A 22,940-nucleotide genomic window follows, 5' to 3' on the forward strand; every position below is an offset into this window, starting at 1 on the left:
TCCCAGAACAGCGCCCGCGAGGATGACACCTGTCAGGAAAGGTCCCAGGGAGCCAGAGCATGTCAGCCCCTGTCTGCCCTCTGCTCCGGGGCGGTGGAGGGGTAGTTGTCCTGCAAGATTCACAGGAACACGCCCCGCTCACCTTACAATGCCTTTGGGCAGACCGCTGATGGGGTGACATCTCCTTTAGTTCTTCCTTTTCTGCGGAAAGTATTTCTCCACCACATAGACCTCCCTGGACGTATCACTTCCGGAGAAGAAGGGCCGTGGTGCCTGGCAGAGAGCATGCAGGGAGGCCCAGTGGACAGAGAGCATGACACAGGTGTCTGTGGTCCTGTGTGTTCTGAAATAAAAGGGTACAAGAAAGAGGGTGGAGTTTATTTTTTAGGAAGTCGTGATTTGCCCCAGGGTGATTAGTCAAGTAGTCCACAAGGCTTTGCAGCAAGACCTTGAGTTTACAACCTCCCTTTCACCGCAAGCTGGGCTCCTTCCTTATGGACCCCCTTGACCCTAGCAGGCGGGCAGGCAGGGTGCCAGCCCCGTGTGGGGGAGGCCTCCATGGGTATCCCTCCTTCCCGGCCTCCCGAGGCCCCATGCGGGTGCTCTCAGGATCTGAGGACGGCTCACAGAGACGGGCTCAGAACCCCAGACCCTCTCTTCCATTCCGCCGGGTGCAGTGCCCCCCGTGGACCCGGGCCTCCCCATAGGTGGGCTGCAGCTCTGCTGAGCCAATGCCTCAGAGCTATTCTCGGATCATTGTCTCAGTATCTGTCCACAGACGGCACCGTGAATCATAACTGAAGAATTAAAATGTGTGGCACCGGCATGTCGTTGCTAAGGGATTTTATTTCTGGTGGGGGGGGGGTGGAGAGGGTACAGTCTCCTAACACGTGCGGGCAGATATGGGAACAGCAGCTGTGTACGTCTGAGACGAGAGTCCCAGGGGCAGCAACACTGTCTCCAAGGACCGAGGTCTACATTTAAAAGAAGGCATCTGGATTTTGATCCGTAGTACCGAGACCAAGGATGGTCTTGTAATGTAAGAAGCAGTACCTGGACCCCACCCAGAGGTAACGGTGAGCTTGAGCCGATGGTGCGGAAAAGCCAGCTGACCCTGCAGTGTGGCGCAGAGACGAAGGAGGCAGAGGCCAGTGCTCAGATCACAGTGGGTAAAAGATGTTTCAAGAGTGGGCGGAACTCTGATCTCAAGGCTTCCTGAATGCTTTGCTGTTGTTCAGTTGCTCAGTCGTGTCCGACTCTGCGACCCCTGGGACTGTAGCCGCCAGGCTCCTCTGTCCGTGGAATTCTCCAGGCGAGAACAGTGGAGTGGGTTGCCATTTCCTTCTCCAGGTGATCTTCCCGACCCGGGGTTGATTCTGTGTCTCCCACGTCTCCTGCGTTGCAGGAGGGTTCTTGGTCGCTGAGTCCCCGGGAAGCCCCATCTGAATGTGTCCAGTGACCAGGTCTTCTTCCCTTTCGTGGACTCCCCTTTCACATTTGCTTGCAAGACAGTTACTTCGAGGGGCTGTTTGGTGCCAGCGTGGAGTTTTTGGTCTCACTCTGGGTTTTCTTGTGACTCAGATGGGCAGGTGGGGAGATTTTCCTCCAGCCCTGCCCTGGGGAGCTGCCAAGTCCCCTGGCCAGTGGGCTCTGCCCAAAAGAGAGACCCAGAAAGTCAGGGAGAACTACTGCTGATGCCAAGGATGACTTTGTTCAGGTGGCCCTGTGTGAGCCAAGCTGCTGAGGCCGACAGGAGCCTGAGCATCTCCAGGTCCCCAAATGGTCTCGGAGGTCGCGCGGGCAGGCGAGCGGGGTGCCCGACGTTAACCCTTCATGGCCAGGGCTCCCTCTGTCGGCGGCACGTGTGTGTGTGTGTGTGTGTGTGTGTGTGTGTGTGTGTGTGTTAGTTGCTCAGTTGTGTTCGACTCTTTGCAACCCCGTGCACTGTGGCTCGCCAGGCTCCTCTGTCCATGGGATTCTCCAGGCAAGAATACTGGAGGGGGTTGCCAGTTCCTTCTCCAGGGAAGTGCACCCATGTAAATATGCTAAATCACATAATTGAAAAGCAATAAACTCTTTGTTTTGAAGTGTGGTGCTGGAGAAGACTCTTGAGAGTCCCTTGGACAGCAAGGAGATCAAACCTGTCAATCCTAAAGGAAATAAACCCTAAATACTCACTGGAAGGACTGATGCTGAAACTGAAGCTCCAATACTTTGGCCACCTGGTGGGAAGAGCCGACTCATTGGAAAAGACCTGATGCTGGGAAAGATTGACGGCAGGAGGAGAAGAGAATTACAGAGGATGAGATGGTTGGATGGCATCACCGACACAATGGACATGAATCTGAGCAAACTCAGGAGATGGTGAAGGACAGGGAAGCCTGGCATGCCGCAGTCCATGGGGTCGTGAAGAGTCAAACACGACTGAGTGACTGAACAACAGCAACAAAAGCCTCACGTGGCTGCTCTAACATCATCCAACATCTAACATCATCAGGATGGCATCCTGATGTCAGCTGCTTTCCCTGAAGAAGCAGAGTGAGCATCACCTGAGCACTTCTCAGTGGTCCCCAGCCTTTCTGGCACCAGGGACCAGCTGCGTGGAGGACAGTTTCTCCCCAGACGGGGGCTTGGAGGTGGTTTGGGGTGATACAACCACATTACATCCATTGCACACTTTGCTTCTGCTGTTGTTGTATCAGCTCCACCTCACGTCATCAGGCACCGGGTCCCGGAAGCTGGGGACCTGTGACGGTTAAACCAAGCGGTGTGTCGAGAGGGGAAAGGGCTGCTCTAACCGGGCCAGCCAGCAGCGACGGCAGGGCCCCGAGTGTGTCTTCCCAGCAGAAGACCCTTAGGGGTTATAGTTCAGTGTGAGTTCTGGGACAAGTCTTAAAATGCACCAACATCCAAACACAAAATCATCTCCTTGAGACCCCAGACCCCAGTGTGGGAACATCTGAGTCCTGAGCGTCTCTGTTTAGTGCTTTGAAACAAGGCTTCTTTAAGAAAACCGCCCCTTTCTTCTTTGCCATCTCTCCCCCTTTCCTCCCTTCTGGCTACGCCCTCTGTGTTTTTCTTCCTTCTAGACTTTACCTGCTGTTTACAAAGAACAGAAGGCACCACCCCCAGATTTTCCCTAATACAGTCAGTGTCTCATGTTACACTGCTGTCCTGTTTTATTCCTAAAGGTATTTAAATGCAATTTTCTGTCATTTAATCGCGTTGAATTTAATTCACATCCATCCCATGCATTTAGCAGGTAGAGTCCTCTGGGTATTCAGTGTATCCTCCCCTGAGTGGTCCACGTTTTAATAATAGGAACTGTCATGTAGGATGCGTGTAAGAAAATCGGGAAGAAAGCACTCTTTATGTACTGTTTCTTCTGAGGCAGTGGGAATCATTGTCCATTGATGGCTTTCTTGTCTAAAGGACGTGACCTAGGCTGAATGTATCTGTAAACACGCTGGGAGGAGTTGGAGGGAGGGAAAGAGGAGATGTGAGGGTTTTGCTTCCTTTTTCATTTCCCCGCTGGAGAGGTGGGGCAGCCCATGGTCTGAACCTGGAACTTGCCTTTGAAGGTGTGTGATGAGACCACAGCTGCTGGGGAGCTGAAGACACAGGGCAGGTTCCACCGAAGATCTTCAGGCTTCGACGGGAGCGCTCAGTTCAGAGCTCAGAGCCTTTCCCCCGTGTGACCCGTGACAGCAGTTTTAGTGAACATGTTCGCTTGTTTGTTGTAGAAGGCGAGCCAGTGAAATTTCTCCTGAAGACCAAAGCCGGTCACTTCCCTTACAGCCTTCTGTTACCACAGAAGCACGATTTTTAGCTTTTATAGTTTAATTTGTTAAACTTTCTTCACATCCCTGAATAAAATGAAGCATTCTGTGTGTGTATACGAGGTCAACTCGGAAGTCTTACCGCCACCTTCATAAGCTGACCCTGCTACCGCTGCCCTCTCTCTTGTTGCTGGAGTTGGGGGTAAGAAGCGAGGTTTCTGGGGAAAGAGCGCTGGCTTTTCTTTTTTTCTCACACCCCCAACCCGTGGAAGCTGCAGGGACAGTTTATTAGCAGCGGCTTAAGTGAGGTTGAGTTTTTCAGTTCTTGGTCTGAGTCTTGGAGTCATCATCTTTGCAAACTTCTGGGGAAACGGGAAGTTCTTTTTATTTTTACGGAAGTATAGTTGATTTACGGTGTCGCACCAGTCTCTGCAGCGCAGTTAGACACGTCCAGACATTCTTTGTGTATTTTCTTTTCCACTGTGGCTCATCACAGGATGTCTGCTGTGGCCTCCCGTGCTATGCGGGAGGACCTTGGCGTCTGTCCGTCCTATGGAGTGGTTTGCGTCTGCTGACCCCACCCCAGGCGTCCCTCCTCTGCCCCTTGGCAACCATGACTCTGCTGTCTGCTTCCATTTCATACATTCGTTCTTTTGTGCCGTATTTACTGCTCAGCCATAAACAAGAACGAAACAATGCCATTTGCAGCAGCAGGGATGCAACTAGAGAGTATCTTACTAAGTTCAGTTCACTTCAGTCGCTCAGTCGTGTCCTACTCTTTGCAACCCTGTGAACCACAGCACACCAGGCCTCCCTGTCCATCACCAACTCCCAGAGTCTACCCAAACTCATGTCCATCGAGTCGGTGACGCCATCCAACCATCTCATCCTCTGTCGTCCCCTTCTCCTCTTGCCCTCAATCTTTCCCAGCATCAGGGTCTTTTCAAATGAGTCAACTCTTCACATGAGGTGGCCAAAGTACTGGAGTTTCAGCTTCAGCATCATTCCTTCCAATGAACACCCAGGGCTGATCTCTTTTAGGATGGACTGGTTGGATCTCCTTGCAGTCCAAGGGACTCTCAAGAGTCTTCTCCAGCACCACAGTTCAAAAGCATCAATTCTTCGGCGCTCAGCTTTCTTCACAGTCCAACTCTCACATCCATACATGACCACAGGAAAAACCACAGCCTTGACTAGATGGAATTTTGTTGACAAAGTAATGGCTCTGCTTTTTAATATGCTGTCTAGGTTGGTCATAACTTTCCTTTCAAGGAGTAAGCATCTTTTAATTTCATGGCTGCAATCATGATCTGCAGTGATTTTGGAGCCCCCAAAAATAAAGTCTGACAATGTTTCCACTGCTTCCCCATCTATTTCCCATGAAATGATGGAACTGGATGCCATGATCTTAGTTTTCTGAATGTTGAGCTTTAGGCCAACCTTTTCGCTCTCCTCTTTCACTTTCATCAAGAGGCTCTTTAGTTCTTCTTCACTTTCTGCCATAAGGGTGGTGTCCTCTGCATATCTGAGGTTATTGATATTTCTCCCGGCAATCTTGATTCCAGCTTGTGTTTCTTCCAGTCCAGCGTTTCTCATGATGTACTCTGCATATAAGTTAAATAAGCAGGGTGACAATAATACAGCCTTGACGTCCTCCTTTTCCTATTTGGACCCAGTCTGTTGTTTGATGTCCAGTTCTAACTGTTGCTTCCTGACCTGCATATAGGTTTCTCAAGAGGCAGGTCAAGTGTTGGTGAAAACGTGGGGTAACCAGAGCTCTCTTATGATGCTAATGGGGGCACAGAACGGCACCCTGACTTTGGAAGGAAGGCAGTTTCTTGTGAAGCCAGAGCTGTACCGCCCCTGTCCCCAGCCATCACCCTCCTCGGGAGGCTGTGGACCAAGAGAACCAAAGCTGCGGTACCCAGCAGGCTGAGTGATGCTCGTTGAATGGTATGCTAAGTACAGAAAACACAGTAGAGAGCACACAGTAGGTGACACGTGAGTTCACGTGTGTGGCATCCGTCACACAGACATGAGCAATGTGTGGTCACCTGTCATCTCGGTTGGTGAGGGAGAGGGAGGAAATTGACTGGAAAGGGGTGAAGTAAATGCTCTATTTCTTTTTTAATCTAATTTTTATTTTATATTGGAATCTAGTCGACTTACAATGTTGTGTTAATTTCAGGTGAACAGCAAAGTGACTCATGCAAATGCTTCTATCCATTCTTTTTCAAATCCTTTTCCTGTAGGTTATTAGAGTATTGAGTAGAGTTCCCTGTGCTCTACAGTGGTTCCTTATTGTTTATCTGTTTTACACACAGTCGTGTGTGTGTGTTAATCCCAAACTCCTAATTTATCCCTCCCCCCCTTTTCCTCTTCGGTAGCCGTAAGTTTGTTCTCTTTGTCTGTGAGTCTGTTTTTTGTTTTATAAATAAGTTCATTTGTATAATTTTTTAGATTGCATGTATAAAGGATACCATATGATACTTGTTTTGCTCTGACTTACCTCACTTAATGTGCTAATCTCCAGGTCCATCTAGAATGCTTTATTTCTTGACGGGAATGGTGATTGTGTGTGTGTGTGTGTGTGTACACGCACACACGCTCAGTGACTCAGTCATGTGCGACTCTTTGCGACCCCGTGGACTGTAGCCCACTGGGCTCCTCTGTCCATGGGATTTCCCAGGCAAGAATACTGGAGTGGGTTGTCGTTTCCTCCTCTAGGGGATCTTCCCGACCAGAGACTGAACCCATATCTCAGGCAGATTCTTTACCACTAGCGCCACCTGGGAACTCCCATGCATTCATCAAATTGTATATGTACCTTCTGAGCATTTTGCTGTATGCACTTCGACCTAAATGAAAACAATATGAAAACTGTGGAGAAAGAGGCCCTTGGAGAACTCTGGGTATGGAGTGGTCACTAGAGGATGATCTGAAATGAACGCTGATTTTCTGATCGTGACCGTACGTGTAGGAGGAGGTCCTTTGTCTGTGAAGACGCTGGGATCGTTTAGAAGGAGAAGCATCCCAGTGAGTTAGCCAGAAAAACATGGTGAGCACACCGTTGCGAGTACATTCGCCACACCAAGCAACACGGAAACCATCGTGTAACCTAGCTGTGTTACACGGCGCACAGATTCTCTTTGCTGGATTCCTTCGGCTTCTTAGATGTGTTTGAGAATTTTCTTACTGTAATTTTGGGGTGGGGGAGACAAAGGCTCTGTGTGAAGGTTAGAGGACGCAGTTTCTGCTCCTGCATTTCCTCCCGGGTAGTCACCCCAGCCCCGCCATCCGCATCCTAAACACAGGCCATGTGGAGGGGATTCTCCAGCCGTGTATGCGCCTGACACAACCGATCCGGGCATTTGCCGGGGGAACGTATGTGTCCGGGTGAAAGGTAGAGACTCTCCCTGTGTGTGCTAATTAAGCAAGGTCTTATGGGCTGAGCTGTGTCCCCTTCCCCAAATACCTGTGTGGGCGTCCTAACCCCCGGACCTCAGAATGTGGCTGTATTTGGAGCTGGGTCTTTAAAGGGGTGATTCAGGTAAAATGAGGTCACTAGTGTGGACACTGATCCTACGAGTGTTTGCTGTGTTCAGTTGCTTCAGTCGTGTCCAGCTCTTTACAACCCCGTGGACTATACAGCCTGCCAGGCTCCTCTGTCCAAGGGATTTTCCAGGCAAGAATACCGGACTGGGTTGCCATTTTCTCCTCCTAGGGGTCTTCTAGACCCAGGGATTCAACCCATGTGTCTTACATCTCCTGCATTGGCAGGCGGCTTCTTTACCACTGGCGCCACCTGGGACTCCTATGAGACTTATGTGCTTATAAGAGGAGGTCAGGACTGACACACACAGAGGGACCCTGTGAGGACACCGGCAGGAGACGGCCGTCTACACGCCCAGGAGAGAGGCCTCAGGAGGGACCGGCCCTGCCCCCCTGGGTCTGGGGTTCCAGCCTCCAAGACTGGAGACGTGAACGCCTGTTGCTTTCGCTGCCCCGTCTGTGGGGCTTCGCTCTGATGGCCCAGCTGATTCACTCACGGGTGTCTGGTGGCCTCAACTGTCAATCCTTTCTTTGGTTGCCGACCTATGGAAAATGGTGCTGAATTTCTGCTTCTGAATCAAATCTCATTATTCATCTCTCCTGGACCTCTTTTCAAATGAGAGGGTGTTTCAAGTGAGTTGGCTAAGCCCCGGTGCAGGAAAATTTTCAGGGATGAAAGCCATGTGAGGCTGTGTCCGTACAGCCACTGGGCTGCACCCCCAGGTCTTTGGGGTCAGATGATGAGGTCCACCTTCATGAAAGGTACACATCTGACTCCCTGGAGCTCTTAGAATCTGTCCCTTCAGCTGGGAAATAGAGGACACAGCAGCCCTCCTTCCCAGACGTGAGGATTAAATAAGATCCTGCATTCAGATGCTCAGGCGAGTGTGTGTGTTAAATCAACGTGAGCCGATTTCATTGCCGTTATATTCGCTTGATCACTGTGGACATCTTTATTACAGCATGGTAGAGGCCAATCTCGGAACATCTGTAATCCCCTAGATCTCAGATTCCCACCAGACAGTGGTCTCATTCATTCTGCCCCATGGGTCGGGGACTGAGGGGCCAAGTAGGAAAAAACACACATACCCCGTGAGTTCATACTTTCCTTCCTGCTGGTCCCAACGGGAGCTGCTCTCTTGCAGGTTTTTTTGTTTTTTCTTCTTTCAAACATTGAAGAACTGTTTGCTTTTTATCGAGATTCCTGGAAGCAGACGGCGCCCTCCACAACCACTGTTGCTTCAAAGAAGAAATTTGCATTTTATTGGCAGATCCATCTGGGACGATGCGCTGGGTCCATAGGAAGGAATCTGTGTGCATGGTAGACTTTGACACCTCTCTTGAGATGCCTTTCAAGTCTGTTTTCCCTTGACAACCATGAATATTTTATGCAGCTGAAGACTGGAAAACCCTGCATCGAGGGTCTCTTCTGCATCAGAGGAGCTGGGGTCGCAGTGGCAGTTCCTCCCCAGATGGAGCCTGGCAGCTTTCTCCCTGCTTCGGCATTGCCACGGCTGGCAGCTGAAGCTAAAATCAAGGTAGACCAGTTGGATCATTGTCCCACCTCCCGTGTTGACTGTTAAGCTACAGCCTTCTGAACATTGAAGATGGGTTTTTCCCCATAAGTGTGAATGCTCAGCATCAACCTTGGGGCTCAGCACGTCCCTTGTGAGGGGGGCCGTCCTGCTGCTGGTCCTCAGCCTCCCTGGGTGATAACTCACAGATGCCAGGGCTCTGGTTCCAAGCAGCTTTAACCTGCCAGCACGGTGTGCAGCACCTAGGAGTGTAGACTCTGGAGCCCTGAAGCAGATCCTGAATGCTGTGTGACCTTGGGGACTTCCACCTGGTCTCCGGTGCAAAAGGACAAACCAGACCATCCCGTGGGACCGGGGAATGTGCCCATGCTGTGGTCACTGGGCAGGAGTTGTTGTGGTTCAGTCACTAAGTCATGTCTGACTCTTTGTGACCACATGGACTGCTGCACACTGGGCTCCTCTGTCCTCCATTATCTCCCGGACTTTGCTCAAACTCATGTCCATTGAGTCAGTGATGCCGTCAAACCATCTCATCCTCTGTCGCCCCTTCTTCTCCTGCCTTCAATCTTTCCCAGCATCAGGGTCTTTTCCAATGAGCTGGCTCTTCGCATCAGGTGGCCAAAGTATTGGATGGAGCTTCAGTTTCAACATCAGTCCTTCCAGTGAATATTCAGGGTTGATTTCCTTCAGGATTGACAGGTTTGATCTCCTTAATGTCCCAGGGACTCTCAAGACGACAGTGCAGAGTGGAATTTTAGGAGATTGTGGAACACACAGCGCCATGCAGCCCCTCCCACAGAGAGGAGGAGTGTATTTCCCCTCACGCCTAGACTCTGGTTTTGCGCTTTGACCGGTAGAACATTCTGGAAGCCATGCTGCAGACTGATGTTCCAGAGCCTGCCCTCTGGAGGCTTCACAGCTTTAGATTTTGCCCATACAGAACACTGTCCTGAGGCCCCCGTGGAAGGGAGCCAGTCAGCTCTGCTGAGGCTGGGTGGGCTGGTGGAAGCAAACACGTGAGCCAAGGTCAAGGCCAAGGCACCCACCTGCCGGCCCACCTGGACACCCACTTAAGGCACAGGGAGCCCACACTGGGGGTCCTTGGAGCCCTGCACCACTTTGCTTCCCGGAGGCTTCTTAGCCAGGGGGATCCTTCATTGTGGCGAAGGCAGGTTGAATTCCCTTTTATTCCTAGTCTGTTAAGTTTTTTCATTAATTAAGTTTCATCAAATGATTTTGATAAATTGATAACAGTTGCTGCAGCTATCAAGATGATCCTGTAGAAGGACTTCCCTGATGATCCGGTGGCTAAGATTCCGTGCTCCCAGTGCAGGGGGCCTGGGTTCAATCCCGGGTCAGGGAACTAGATGCCGCATGCTGCAACCAAGACCCAGTGCAGCTGGATTAATTAATTAATTTATTAATTAAATAAAGAATTTAAAAAACAGAAATAAATGCTTTTTAAAATGATGACCCTGTAGATTTCCCCTTTTCTTTTAGTGCGGTGGAGTCCACTGATGGCTCCTTTATTCTGTAAGAAGCCTGCACAGTGGCGTGGTCCTCTTCTTTGAACAGATTCCTGCATTGATTTATGGGCTTCCCCGGTGGCTCAGTTGGCAAAGAATCCACCTGCAATGCAGGAGACCCCAGTTTAATTCCTGTGTCGGGAAGATCCACTGGAGAAGGGATAAGCTCCCCACTCCAGTATTCTTGGGCTTCCCCGGTGGCTCAGCTGGTAAAGAATCCACCTGCAATGCAGAGACCTGGGTTCAATCCCTGAGTTTGGAAGATCCCCTGGAGAAGGGAAAGGCTACCCACTCCAGTATCCTGGCTTGGAGAATTCCATGGACCGTATAGTCCATGGGGTTACAAAGAGTCGGACACGACTGAGTGACTTTCATTCATTCACTGCATTGATTTGCTGTTGTTTGGTCAGGATGCCAACCTCTGCGGGGAGAGGACTCCCACTCCTGTGGACCCCTAGGACTGGGGTCGTGTTGTCCTCATCCATGGGGTTGGAGAGTTCTCCCTCTTCATTCCCTGGAGGAATTTGGGTGAGACGGGTGTTAGTTCCTGCTTATGTGTTTGGGAGACTTCATCTGAGAAGCCCCGCCAGGCCTGGGTTTTCTTTGTGGAGTGTCAGGCTCTGTTGTGTGCCATTTATCAGTATGAACGGTTTTAATCCTCCAGGAGTCACAGAAGGGCTAGGCTTTCAATGATCCCCAGTTACAGAGGAGGTGGTGTGCCTTGTCTGTGGTCTCCATTCTGGAGGGGTCCACCACGGGGAGGCTGTGGCCATGACCACGGCACCATGCTGCCCACGTGAAGGCTGACCACTGCCTAGGGTGTACCCTTCATTCCTGGGCTAGGGGATGAGGAGGCTGTTTCATCCCCAGCCTTGAGGGTCCAGCAAAGGTGAGGCCTCGCCTGGGCAGGTCTCCCAGGAGTCCTCAGGGTCCCCCTTTAGCCTGGAGAGGCTGTTGGGTCACCAGCATGGTGCTGCCCGTGTGGCAGCCTTGGTGGTGCCCTGGCTGCTTCCTCTGGCTTGGGACCCAGCCTGAAGCCCCTGGAGACAGACCTTCTGGTGGTACTGATGCCGCTTGCCTCCACTGCCCACCAGGCGCTCCCTCCAGGCAGCCCATCAAGGTTGGCATGGGGTCTCTGAGCCCCCAGGTAACACATCAGTTTGCAAAGGCTCCTGGCCCCCTGGGATTTTCCGAGGCCTCGGGGCTGTGGTCTGGAATCTGCACAATTGCCCACTGCCTGTCGGGCTCCGAGCTTCAGCCTAGAGATGATGGACACCCCCTTGGAGTTGGTCCGGTGGAGTTTGTGACCTCTCACCCCTAAGCCTGGGACCCACTTCCTCCCCACATGCTTGCAGATGCTCAGAATTCTGACACCTTTCCAGGCTCCTGGGTCTCTGGGTGTTGGCCACTTCCCGATTTGCCATAGGAGTCCGGAGCAGGGGACGTGGTCATCTGGAAGGAAGACCAAAGAAGGGGGCGGCCCGAGACCACAGTTTCCGTCACTGTTGCACAGAGCTGTTTTGCAGTTTTGGCGAGGACGTGCCACGCTCTCAGAGCGCCTATAAATAGCTCTCTGTGTCGGGAGGCACATTTGGTTTTGGCGAGAGGAGGCGGCTTCATTCGGGATGGGGGTGTGGGTTTCCTCCACATTCTGGCTGCGGAGCCCAGGTGATGGCGGTTTCGCCAGTGATGAGAACAAAAGCAGCTTCTCCTTCAGCCTGGTTCCAGCTGCAGTGGGGTTACAGCAGCACCCCACTCAGAGTACACACACACACACACGTGCGCATGCACGCACACACACACGCGCGTGTGCACACACACACACACACGCACAGATGCATTATGGGGCCAAGGAGTCCAAGATCTGAGGTTGTAGTGAACTGAAGGTCCAGCATTCCCAGTGATGTAAGTTCGGATCCAAAAGCCAGCAGGCTCAGAACCCAAGAAAAGCTGATGTTGCTCTGAGACTGAAGGCTGGAAAAGACAGATGTCCCAACTCACAGGTGGGCAGAAGTCTCCTCTTCCTTGACTTTTCTGTTCTAGGCATGTCGTCAACTGATTAGATGAGGCCCACCCACGCTGGGAGGGCAATCTGCTTTACTCAGAAACGCCCAGGGTAACTTTTGGCCAAATGTCTAGGCCGTCTGTGGCCCAGTCAAGTTGACATGAAGAATTAACCATTATTCCTGCTTTCAGATCCCCCGGGTACAAATCCCCAGAAGCAGAGCTGCTGGATCATGTCTATGTAGGATTTTTTTTTGAGGAAATTCAACACTGTTTTCCACAGCAGCTGTACCATTTTACATCCCCACCCTCGATACACAAACCTTCCAATTTCTCCACATCCTTGCCAACACTTGTTATTTTCTGTCTTTTGATAGTAGCCATCCTGATGGGTGGGAGGGAGTTTTACCTTTGAGAGTTTGGCTGGAAGACAGGGAGTGATGCTTTTTTTCTTTTTAACTGTGCTGTGCAGCTTGCAGGATCCTGGTTTCCTGACCAGGGATTGAACCCAGGTCTCTGCAAGGAAAGCGTGGAGTCCTGCCCACTGGACCACCAGGGAATTCCAACAAGGAATGGCTCTGACCAGTTGTCCCCTAGGTGACATTGGGTCACATGTCATGGGTCACCCTGTGGACCCTTCCTTTTGGGATCATGTCACAAATGGTAGCAGACTAGGTCGCTGGCTTCGCAGGGCCTCTGAGGGCCTCCTGCTTAGGTTCCTACCCTCTGTCCCTGCTGTGTTTCTTTCTTTTTTTCTATGTGGACCATTTTTAAACTCTTTATTGAATTTGTTACAATTTTGTTTCTGTCTTACGTTTTGGATTTTTTTGTCTGAGAGGCATGTGGGATCTTAGCTGCCCAACCAGGGGTCACACCCACGTCCCCCACATTAGAAGGTGAAGTCTCAACCACTGGACCACCAGGGAAGTCCCCCTGCTCTGTTTTAAGGATCCACCGTATGAAGCCTGCATCCCAGATGGACGGTCACCCTCAGGAGGCTGGTGAAGTTCCGTTCACCAGGTGCTTCTAAACCTGCTTCTGTGTCTGCAGAACGTGTGTGTGTGTGTGTGTGTGTGTGTGAGAGAGAGAGAGAGAGAGAGAGAGAGAGTTGCTCACTCGTGTCCAACTCTTTGCAACCCCATGGACTGTAGCCCACCAGACTCCTCTGTCCATGGGATTCTCCAGGCCAGAATACTGGAGTGGGTTGCCATTCCCTTCTCCAGGGGATCTTCCTGACCCAGGGGTCGAACTCTGGTCTCCCACATTTCAGGCAGATTCTTTACCATCTGAGCCCCCAGGGAGGCCTCACAGGGCCTGTCGCTGAAATGGCCTTTGCTGTCCACCCCTAGGACCCTCGCCTCATGCAGACAGGGGCTGCCGTGGCTCCCCTGACGTTAGCAGACCGGGGAGGAGGCTGAATTTGTCTCCAGGCTGTTCCAGTCAGTGGCATCCTTGCAGGACACCAAGCATTAGGTGATGCCCAAGAGTCGAAGTCAGTGTCACTTCCAAAGACACCACAGCCCCCTGGCCCCCACAGGAAGCCGCGTCAAGCAGGTTTCTCCAGGGAAGCAGCACTAGCAGGATGCAGACACGTATGTTTAAGAAATTTCTTGCAGGAATTTGGCTCCCAAGACTGTGGGGGCTGGCAAGTCTGCAGTCGGAAGGGCAGGCTGGGAACTCAGGCAGGAACTGGTGGTGCAGCCTCGAGGCGGAATTTCTCCTCCAGCAAATCTCAGCTTTTGCTCTGAAGGCCTCCAAAGGATCGGGGAAGGCCCACCCACATTATCGCTGCCAGTAGACTGACGGTTGACGTGTGTGTCTGCAGGCTGGCGTCTGAACACCCGGCTCATTTGAGGGTGGAGATGGCTGCCCCCCTGTGCCCAGGGCACCCCACTGGGGCACGGAGAGCCCTGCCCACGTGAGCTCTGTATCAGGTCTCCCCGGGGCCACCCCCAGGGCCTTTGTCCTTGCCTGCCTGGCTGCCTCAGTGCATCACGGACCACGTGGCTTCTTCGCGCTAGTCACTGTCTGCGTGGCTTGAGCTGGACCCTTGCGTGTAGTGCTGGTTTATGCTGTGCATAGGTGGAGTTTTTTCTGCTTCACTGAAACTCAGTGAAGAGCTGTGAGTGCTTTTTGAGATTCCCCATCCCTCTAGCTATGGGGACCAATCAGAGGAATGGATGCCTCCCCCTGCCCCCCACCTCCAGGGAGCATTCTGGGACCGGTCAGGACTGGTGGGCATGCGGCACGCCGTCCGGGGGGTTTCCAGGCTCAGTGCCTTGACCCGCCCCCTCCGTGGCCTCCTGGGCAGAGGACTGTCTCACGTAGATTCTCGCGGAATGATGGCCTCGTGGTGGAAGAATGGCCAGGGCCCCGGAGAAGGGGACCAAGCGGGAGGAGCTGCCTCTGGAGGGGCTGCTGGGTGTGGTGGCTGCTGTTCCAGTAACTCCGACCGTGCAGCGTGCAGGCCTTGGGCCAGGCTGCCTGAAAGCAGACAAAGACAAGCACTGTAGCTCCACTTTGTTGTGGGGTCGAAACAAACTCATAGAAAAAGAGGTCAGATTTTTTGTGGTTCCTGGGGTAGGGTGGGGGCTGGGGAAATGGGTGAAGACGGTCCGGATTTGGACTTCCAGTTACAAGGCAAACTAGCCCAGAGGACGTCACGTTCAGCCATGTGGTTCACTTGAAAGTTGGTAAGAGTAGATCCTTCAAGTTCTCATCACAAGGGGAAAAGAGTTTGTTTGTTGGTTTGTTTTTTAAAGAAAATCTTCAGGATAAATTGTTCACATGTGAAGAAAGGTCACTTATTTGGCTGCGCTGTGTCTGAGTTGCAGCACGCGGGTTCTTTGACCTTCCTTGCGACACGAAAGATCCTTTCTAGTTGCAGCAAGTGGGATCTAGTTCCCCGACCAGGGACTGAGCCCCATCCCCCTGCACTGGGAGCGCAGAGTCTCAGCCACTGGACCACCAGGGAAATCCTAGGGAAGAAACTGCGTAGCCTTATGAGGTGATGGACATTAACTAAACTCACCGTGGTCATCGTTTCACAAAATAATATCCAAGTCAGGTCATCAGGCTGCACACCTTCAGCTTAGTGCTGTGTGTTGACTATCTCAGGAAACCCGGAAGGGGGGAATATCTCTTATTTTTGCAAAAGAAGCTCTGACTGGACTTTCGCTCGTAGGCCGTCGGGATGCGTAGCGTGCCCTGCACTTGGTGCCTTAACGTGATTTCCTCTTTCGGCAGGTGGCGATCATCGCCGGCAACTTCGAGCTGGCCGAGTACATCAAGAACCACAAGGAGACCGACATTGGTGAGTAGGCTGGCTGGCTGCCAGTGAACCACGCAGGGGCCCTGGTTGGTCACCTCGCCGGATTGGTTCGGAGTCTGCTTTTAGCCACACTTAACGGAAACAGAGTCCGAGCATCTTCTCCACCTCTGTTGCTGCATCTTCTTGACGCGTGGCGGGGTCGGGGCACGGAACCCCTTAGATGTCAGGCGAGGGCGCCGGCGATGGCTTCAGGGCCTTGACGTCCAACCGGAGAACCAGATTACCTTGCGACCGATTGAGACGGGTTTGCGGGAGGATTCTGTAACACACGCGATTCCATTTAAAGTCGGAGATGGCGATGAAACGGGGCAGGAAGAGCCAGGGGTGTCCCCCTCCCCCTCCCGCCTCTGCGTCCCTGGCTCTGCCTACTGATGACTGCTCCCCTTTTCAGTACCCCTCGTGCCAACCAGGAGGACTGTCCCTACTGCTCCTCCTCTGTCCCGTCGCCCTGCCGGCGGCTGGGCCCAGTCTTGCATCTTGGAAGAGCCCTCTGGCCTGTTCCCTCCGGCCCCGGGCTTACACCGGACGTGCAGCGGGGAGCAGGCCCACTGGACCAGCAGCGGTGAGATTTCCAGATGGCGCCATCCCATCCAGGGGGTGGGCAGCGAGACTCCAGGGTGCCTGGAGAAGTCGCTGGGTGGCCTCTGTGTCTTGTTGCCTGGATCGCTCCCCCCGTACTGGGCACTGGGGGGTGAGCGATCCCATGCGCCTGGCTGTCTGGTCTTTTCCATGTTGAATGTCTGGCGGGCGCCCAGCTGCCTCGAGAATCGCACGAGGATGCGGAGCCAGGTGCCTTGCTTGCCTCATCCGGTCCCCTGTGCTGAGCATCGGGGCCTCCTGCGCCCAATGTTGATGCGAGTCCTCCCGCGAGCCGGGGCCAGACCTCCTAATTGCTCTGAGATCCGGGCGTCCTGCAGGGCCGCGTCAGCGTCTCCCTAAGCACACTATGCAGATGGATGAGTTCATGTCTGCAAAGCACTCTAGAGGATGAACTGAGCCCTCCCAACTTTTCTCCTCCCACCACCCGCTGATACGAGAGAGCGGTACAAAAATACTGGTTTCCGTGAAGGGAACTGGGACTCTTGTCGAGCGGGCAGACTGCCAGGAGGAGATGGGCAGGCCCCACCCAGGACCCTGGGGTGGTCAGTGGTCCCCCCCAGGATCCAGGATCTCTGAGTTCCTGTGATGTTGACACGCTTGGGGCTACCATCCTGATTTCCCCTGAGCCAGGGGAGGCGTGAAGGGACCTCCTTTCCCTGGCTGGCTGTCGGGAGGGAGACAGGAGAAACTAGACTCTGCCTGCCGACCCCCTACACATTCACTCCCCTCCTCGCCCCAGCCACAAACTCAAAAAGTGCCGATTTTAAAACCCAGATCGAGGAGGTTTCTGGCTTGTCTCTCCCATTCCTTATCTGGGACGTAAACGCCTCTCTACAAACATATTTTCTTATTATAAGAAGAATACCTGTTTGTTGGGTGAACACATGTTAATTACCACTCACCCACTCCATTCAATGATTTCTTTAAACTGTGAGGGCTTGCCCTGTCAAGATATGGGACGGTCACGGCAGGCGCGTGTGACGTCCGTGGCTCCGGCTGTGGGGAGTGAGGTTGGAGGCCTTCCTGCTGCACCTGTGTAGACAGACTGGGGCTCCAGGAGAATGTGGGGTGGCGTTTACGATCAGCCCATGCTCTCTGCTACCTGCGCCGGGGCCTTTCCCTGGTGTGTCCTAAAGGGAAATGTTAGTACAGGAAATCTGTGCTCCCACGCTGGGTCCTTTCAGCATCTCCAAGGGAGAGGGGCGCGGAAAAAGCCTTCTTCTTTCCTCTGCATCGTCTGACTCAGCATCTCTGACTGGGAACCAGCAAACTGTGCCGCTTAAGTGGGTTCTGTCGAAGGCCTCGCAGAGAGGCTGCAGGTCCTTCGCGGGCGCAGACGTCACTCGGGGTGTTCGTTCTCGGCCTCGCAGTAAATCAGTCCATGCTGAGGTCTCGGTTCAGCATCCCGTGAACTGAACCTCTAGGTTTGCACTCGTCGTTTGCCCTGCGCCCCGTGGCCACCCAGCTTTCCATCTGCCCTTGTTACCGGCGGGGCCGGATGCTGGGTGTGTGCCGGGGAGCGTCTGGCCCTGTCCTGTGCCCCGAGTGGGTCTCGCTGAGTCCTCTGTGGGGGTCTGTAGCCCCTGCCTCAGAGAGCCGTCCTGTTTCTGGGTGGATGAGTAACCCCAGGCAGACATCCGACCCTTGCCAAACCTGCATGCCCAGCGTCTCACGTTCCGTCGCTCCTCCAAGGACGTGTCGCTATCTGTGTGACCGAGGGCGGATTTGATGTAGGATACATGGCATTTGGGTCGAGTTTGCCCAGAAGCAGACCTTGGGGCAAGGATGTGAGGGGTGGTTTGCCATGGAGGGGGTGCCAGATATCAGTGGCGGGAGCACAGTCAGTCCGGGCGGACAGAAGGCCGACCCGGGGCCTTAGTGAGCAGGTGCTGCAGGCAGCTGAGGCCGGGTGTTGTCGGGACCCCGGGGGGTCGTCTTGTCTCACCCTAGGGTGAGGCAACCTGTGTGTGTACCCACCGCCTCAAGTTTCTGTTGGTTCAGGCTTGCTCTGTGCCAGGGAGGACCCTCCTCTGGGCGGTGCAGTGCCTGTGGTCACGCTGAGTGCCAGGGGGTGCGGGCAGGGTCCAGGGGCATCTCCTAGGCAGGACTCCCCCAGAACCACGTCCCAGAGTGATGGGCTGAGCCAGGCTTTGAAGCCAGGCCCATCTGACTCTGGGCGGCTCTGGGCTCTTCACCACCAGGCTCCCCATCTCCCTGTGCACCCAGAGAAACGGGGCTGCACTCGAGAGCTTCAGGCAGCAGGGCAGGCTGGGCCGAGGAGCTCGGGGGTCTTCACACAGGCTGCTGTTGGAACCAGGGCTGGACGAGTGGGTGGAGGGGAGGAGAGCGGGGAGGAGGGTTCTTGGGTCCAGACCACTGACAGCAGCATCACCCTGCAGGGAGCTCTCTGCTCCCCTGGTCCCAGTTCAGGGCTCTGTGGTCTCCAGAGCGGAGTATCTGCCCGCTGAACTCTGCTCCCAGACGGGCTGAGAGGGCAGGGGTGGGCGGAGGAGGAGGGCCCTTGGGAGACGGCTTGAGGCTGGGCCTGGGGGCTGCAGAGGGGTCGTCAGAATCAGTAGGATTAGGACTGGGGTACAGACACTGCGGGGGCTTCCAGGTGGCTCAGCGGTAAGGAACCCACCTGCCAACACAGGAGACTTGGGTTCAGTCCCTGGGTCGGGATCCCTTGGAGAAGGGCCTGGCAACCCACTCCAGTATTCTTGCCTAGGAAATTCCATGGACAGAGGAGCTTGGCGGGCTACAGTTCATGAAGTTGCAAAAGAGCTGGACACAACTGAGTGACTAAGCACACACAAATACATACACACACACACACACACAGGATCCAGGGCTGCCATCAGCCCACCAGAGGTCACTCACAGTGCTGTCTGGCCGTCCCTCTGGACTGTTCCCTGCCTGGTACACAGCTGTTGTTTAATCGGTCAGTCGTGCCCAACTCTTTGCAACCCCATGGACTGTAGCCTGCCAGGCTCCTCTGTCCTTGGGACTTCTCAGGCAAGAATACTAATGTGGCTTGCCACTTCCTCCTCCTGGGGATCTTCCTGATCCAGCCATGGAACCTGTGTGTCCTGCAAGCCTCCTGCATCGCAGGCCGGTTCTTCAGCACTGAGCCGCCAGGGAAGCCTGGTGCACAGTGGGGCCTTGGTAAATGTCAGCTGAGTGGGTGACCCTCCCTCTGCCAGTGTGGCGACTCCACCTTCAGCCCCGCTCTGTCTTCTCAACGTAAAATCCTGGCCTCGAGGCACCTGGAGTTGGAGTCGAGGAGCTGAGTCCCGTGGGCACGTCAGTGCTGGGTTGGGTGCGTTTGCCAGAGTGTAATTAATGCCCTGATCCCCGTGAGTGTGGTCTGAGTGAGGAACACGGGGCAAGTGGGTCGTGTGGGGGCCATGTTTCCACCCACAGCAGGTCACTCTGGGGCCGTGTGAGATTGGGGGTCTCTGGTGGGTCGTGTGTGAAGGTCTGTGGCTACGTGGCTTTCGCATTCCAGCTTCTGTGAGGGTCTTGGCTCCGGGACCCCACCTCCTGCGTGACCTGTGGGGGTGCTGTCTGTCTGTCTCCGTCGGGGTGACCTTTCGTCTGCCCCAGACTCTCGGGTGTTGGGCGTCTGGTGTGATTGCGTGGGGAGCTCCAGGGGCCATTTGCCACAGCCTTGGAAATCATGGTAGGGGTGCTGGGGAGGGGTGGGCGGGGGCCTCCTTTCTACTTTATGATCTTCAGCAAATTTTGACTTCTGAGCTACACCATGGTGTAGACAGTTTCAGGGGAGCGGGGCCTCAGGTCCTGCATCTGAGGCTTTGGGCTCTTTACTCTGCCAGAACGAGCCCATGGTGCTTGCTGCCAGGGTTGTCAGACATTTAGTGGGGCTCAGCGGGGGCTGGGGCAGTGTTTCGGGGGACCCAGCTCCACGTGTCAGGATCCTGAACTCAGAAGAGATGAAGGTAAGACTCAGCATTGCCTCCGTGGTGTTGGGTTGCATTTTTGAAGATAAAGCATGGCAGAAGGATCCCCGGATTCCAAGCTGGGTATGGGGTTGATTTTGACTCTTCAGAATGAGTCCATTAAAATGTTGCTGACTTTCTGCCTATAGCCCAGTGAGATGCCTTCCTGAAAAAGTCCCTTAAACAGCTCAAGTATTCCCCCCACCTCAAGCCACGGAGCCTCTGTTTTCTAGACACAAAAGTGCCCCGCCGAGAAATCGGGGTCCTTCAGAGGCTCTGATGTGGCGTTGGGGGGAGGACATTAAACCTGTTGGGTCACAGCGAGCTGATGAATGGGCCTCCGAGGTCTGCGGGATCTGGAAGTGGATCGGGCTCGCCGAGTGGCTGCCACCCTATCCCTTTAAAAGAGAGATTGCCTCTTGTCGTGAAGCGTTCTGTTCACAGCCTGGCCAGCGTGCAGGTTTCTGCTCACCGGTGCTGTGCTTCCATTTTTTTCTTTCTTTCTTTTTTTTTTTTTTTTTTAAAAAAAAACCAACCCCCTCCCTCTTTTAAAAAATTAATTGTGACCTCCATTGGGTGGTTTTATTTGCCCACTCGGAGAAAGTGATGGTTTAAAAGCGACCGTGAACACCAAAGTTAATCCTGCTTGTTGTGATCCACAGCTGAGCTGCGGCTGAGTCCATGAGCCCAGCAGGTCTTAAAAGCTTTTGCCATCGAGCGTTTGCGATGGCTCCTGTAGGATGGAGGTCCCCGAAAGCAAGGCTGTCGGGGAGCTGGGGAGCTCGAGTCCGAAATAGTCATGCAAAGATTAAGCGTGTTGCAAGCTGATAAGCTTTGGACTGAGATAACCTATTTTTTTTTTTTTTTACCACCTTTGTTATTTTTGTTTTTGCCTGGCTCTATGGGGACATGCACGGTCAGATGGACTAAATGCCATGGGTTGTTCTTCTTCAGCGGAACAAGGTTTGTTTTCCTATATCTTGTCCTTCCGCAGCTACGGGGGAGAGAAGTGAGAGGTTCTGGTTTTTTTTTAAATGAAGCCCATTGAGCTGATGTGTGAGTTTGGGTGTCTGATGAGCCGCCCGAGGATCGCTTGGATACTGTTGCTAGGTTTCGAGACCGAGTGTCTATGTAATTACGCTTTAGATATGTATAGACGATGAAGAGAGGGTGGTGTTTTCAAACAGATTTGTTAATGTATTATTTTGGGTGTGTGTGTGTGTCTGTGTGTTTATGTATGAGAATGTAAAACCCAGGCTGATACGGAGCCATGATGCTTTGAAGGAAAAAAAAAAAATACCTGTTTGGTAGCTGTCACTTGCTGTGAAATAAAATAGATCCGATTTGAAAGACTAGTCAGGTTTCCAGGCATTCGGACTGTAAAATGTGCCACTTACCATGAGACGTAGACAATGGTATTAAGTAAACACAGCATCCTTTGTTGCACGCAGAGCCAGCAGGTCCTGGGAACACCCAGCGTTCTAACCTGCTTCATGTCATCAGGTCGGCTCGTTCCGGCCAGCACTGCCGTGTGTGCCCGCTCCTGAGAGTGAGGAGCGAGGCTTCCCCGGGCTGGGCTGTTCCCCGGGACGCTGCGGCCATCACAGCTGCGGCCCACATTCCCACAGAATATTTTCAAAGCACGTTGCTGAGGGGAGGAGGTGCGATGGAGCCCCAGCAGACGCGGCCGCTGAGCGGATGTGAGCAGCCCGCCGTCAGCCGTCACGGCTCATGCGGCTCCCCGTCGCCTCCCTCTCGGGGCCGGGGGAGCTGTGGCGTGCGTGCTGGCCGCCCGTGGGCGAGTGGCTCCCTGCGTGCCGAGTCCCGTCCGCCGCCGGGGTCTCCGCTGTCCTCCTCCTCCGGGCTGCGGTCATGTGCCCGCTGCTGCAGCTCCCCTCCCCCACGCTTACCATCAGGTATATGAGTTTATCCCCAAATCCTGGGAGGTAGCTGCTGCCCGCTCGTGACCCTGCGCACCGGTCGCTCTTGGGTTCCGTCGGGATGGGGTTTTCACGGGTGGCCGACGGCTGGTGAGCGTCCGCTCGGGATGCACGGCGGCCTCGGTCTGTCCCAGACGCTGTGTTCACTGGCTTTTCCGGGACGCTTGTCTCAGTCCTGAGAGGGCGCAGCCGCGGCCGTATGGCCTTGACCTCCTGTGCCCAGTGTGCGTATAGATGTCACACACTGCTGGTGTCCTGCCCCTGGGACTCCCCTGGGCCTCCCAAGCCACCCCTTCCCATGCACTCGGCCTGGGAAAGCTTCTGGAGGCAGGCCCAGCCTGGGGACGCGTCCCCCAGAGCAGTGTCCCCTATGCAGGGGACAAGAGTGGCTGCTGGAGCGCCTGTCCCACCAGAGGTGCCTGAAGGAGCCGCCAGCGGCCCGCACGCATCTACTGCTTCTCGCCATCTGCGTTGAACAGGTCTCCAAACCTGAGTGTTTTCGGGCTCTCTGCTTCCCAGTCCCGAGCCGCGTGGGCCCCTGGGGAAGACCCCTCCCCTGCTCTGTCCCACGAGGAAAAATGGCAGTCCCCCAGTCCCCCCGTCTTCCACAGCCTCAACCGCATAGTCTCTGCGAGACTCCGTTCAAGGTGAGCCCGGCCCTGAGCCCTGGCCCCGAGCCCTAGCTCCCGAGCCCCCGAGGCCCCGGTGCCTTTG

General features: G+C 54.0%; 1 protein-coding gene across 1 annotated transcript in view; it reads left to right on the plus strand.

Moving 5' to 3' along the window:
• The window catches only part of SHANK2 (SH3 and multiple ankyrin repeat domains 2), a 468,460-nt gene that overhangs the window by 107,813 nt on the left and 337,707 nt on the right, over window positions 1-22,940 (plus strand). The window contains exon 9 of the mRNA XM_055580557.1: window positions 15,643-15,709. Within this exon, the coding sequence (XP_055436532.1) occupies window positions 15,643-15,709 (67 nt within the window). The remainder of the gene's footprint in view (window positions 1-15,642; window positions 15,710-22,940) is intronic.

This window comes from Bubalus kerabau, chromosome 5 (assembly GCF_029407905.1).
Source record: "Bubalus kerabau isolate K-KA32 ecotype Philippines breed swamp buffalo chromosome 5, PCC_UOA_SB_1v2, whole genome shotgun sequence".
Taxonomy (NCBI): Eukaryota; Metazoa; Chordata; class Mammalia; order Artiodactyla; family Bovidae; genus Bubalus; species Bubalus kerabau.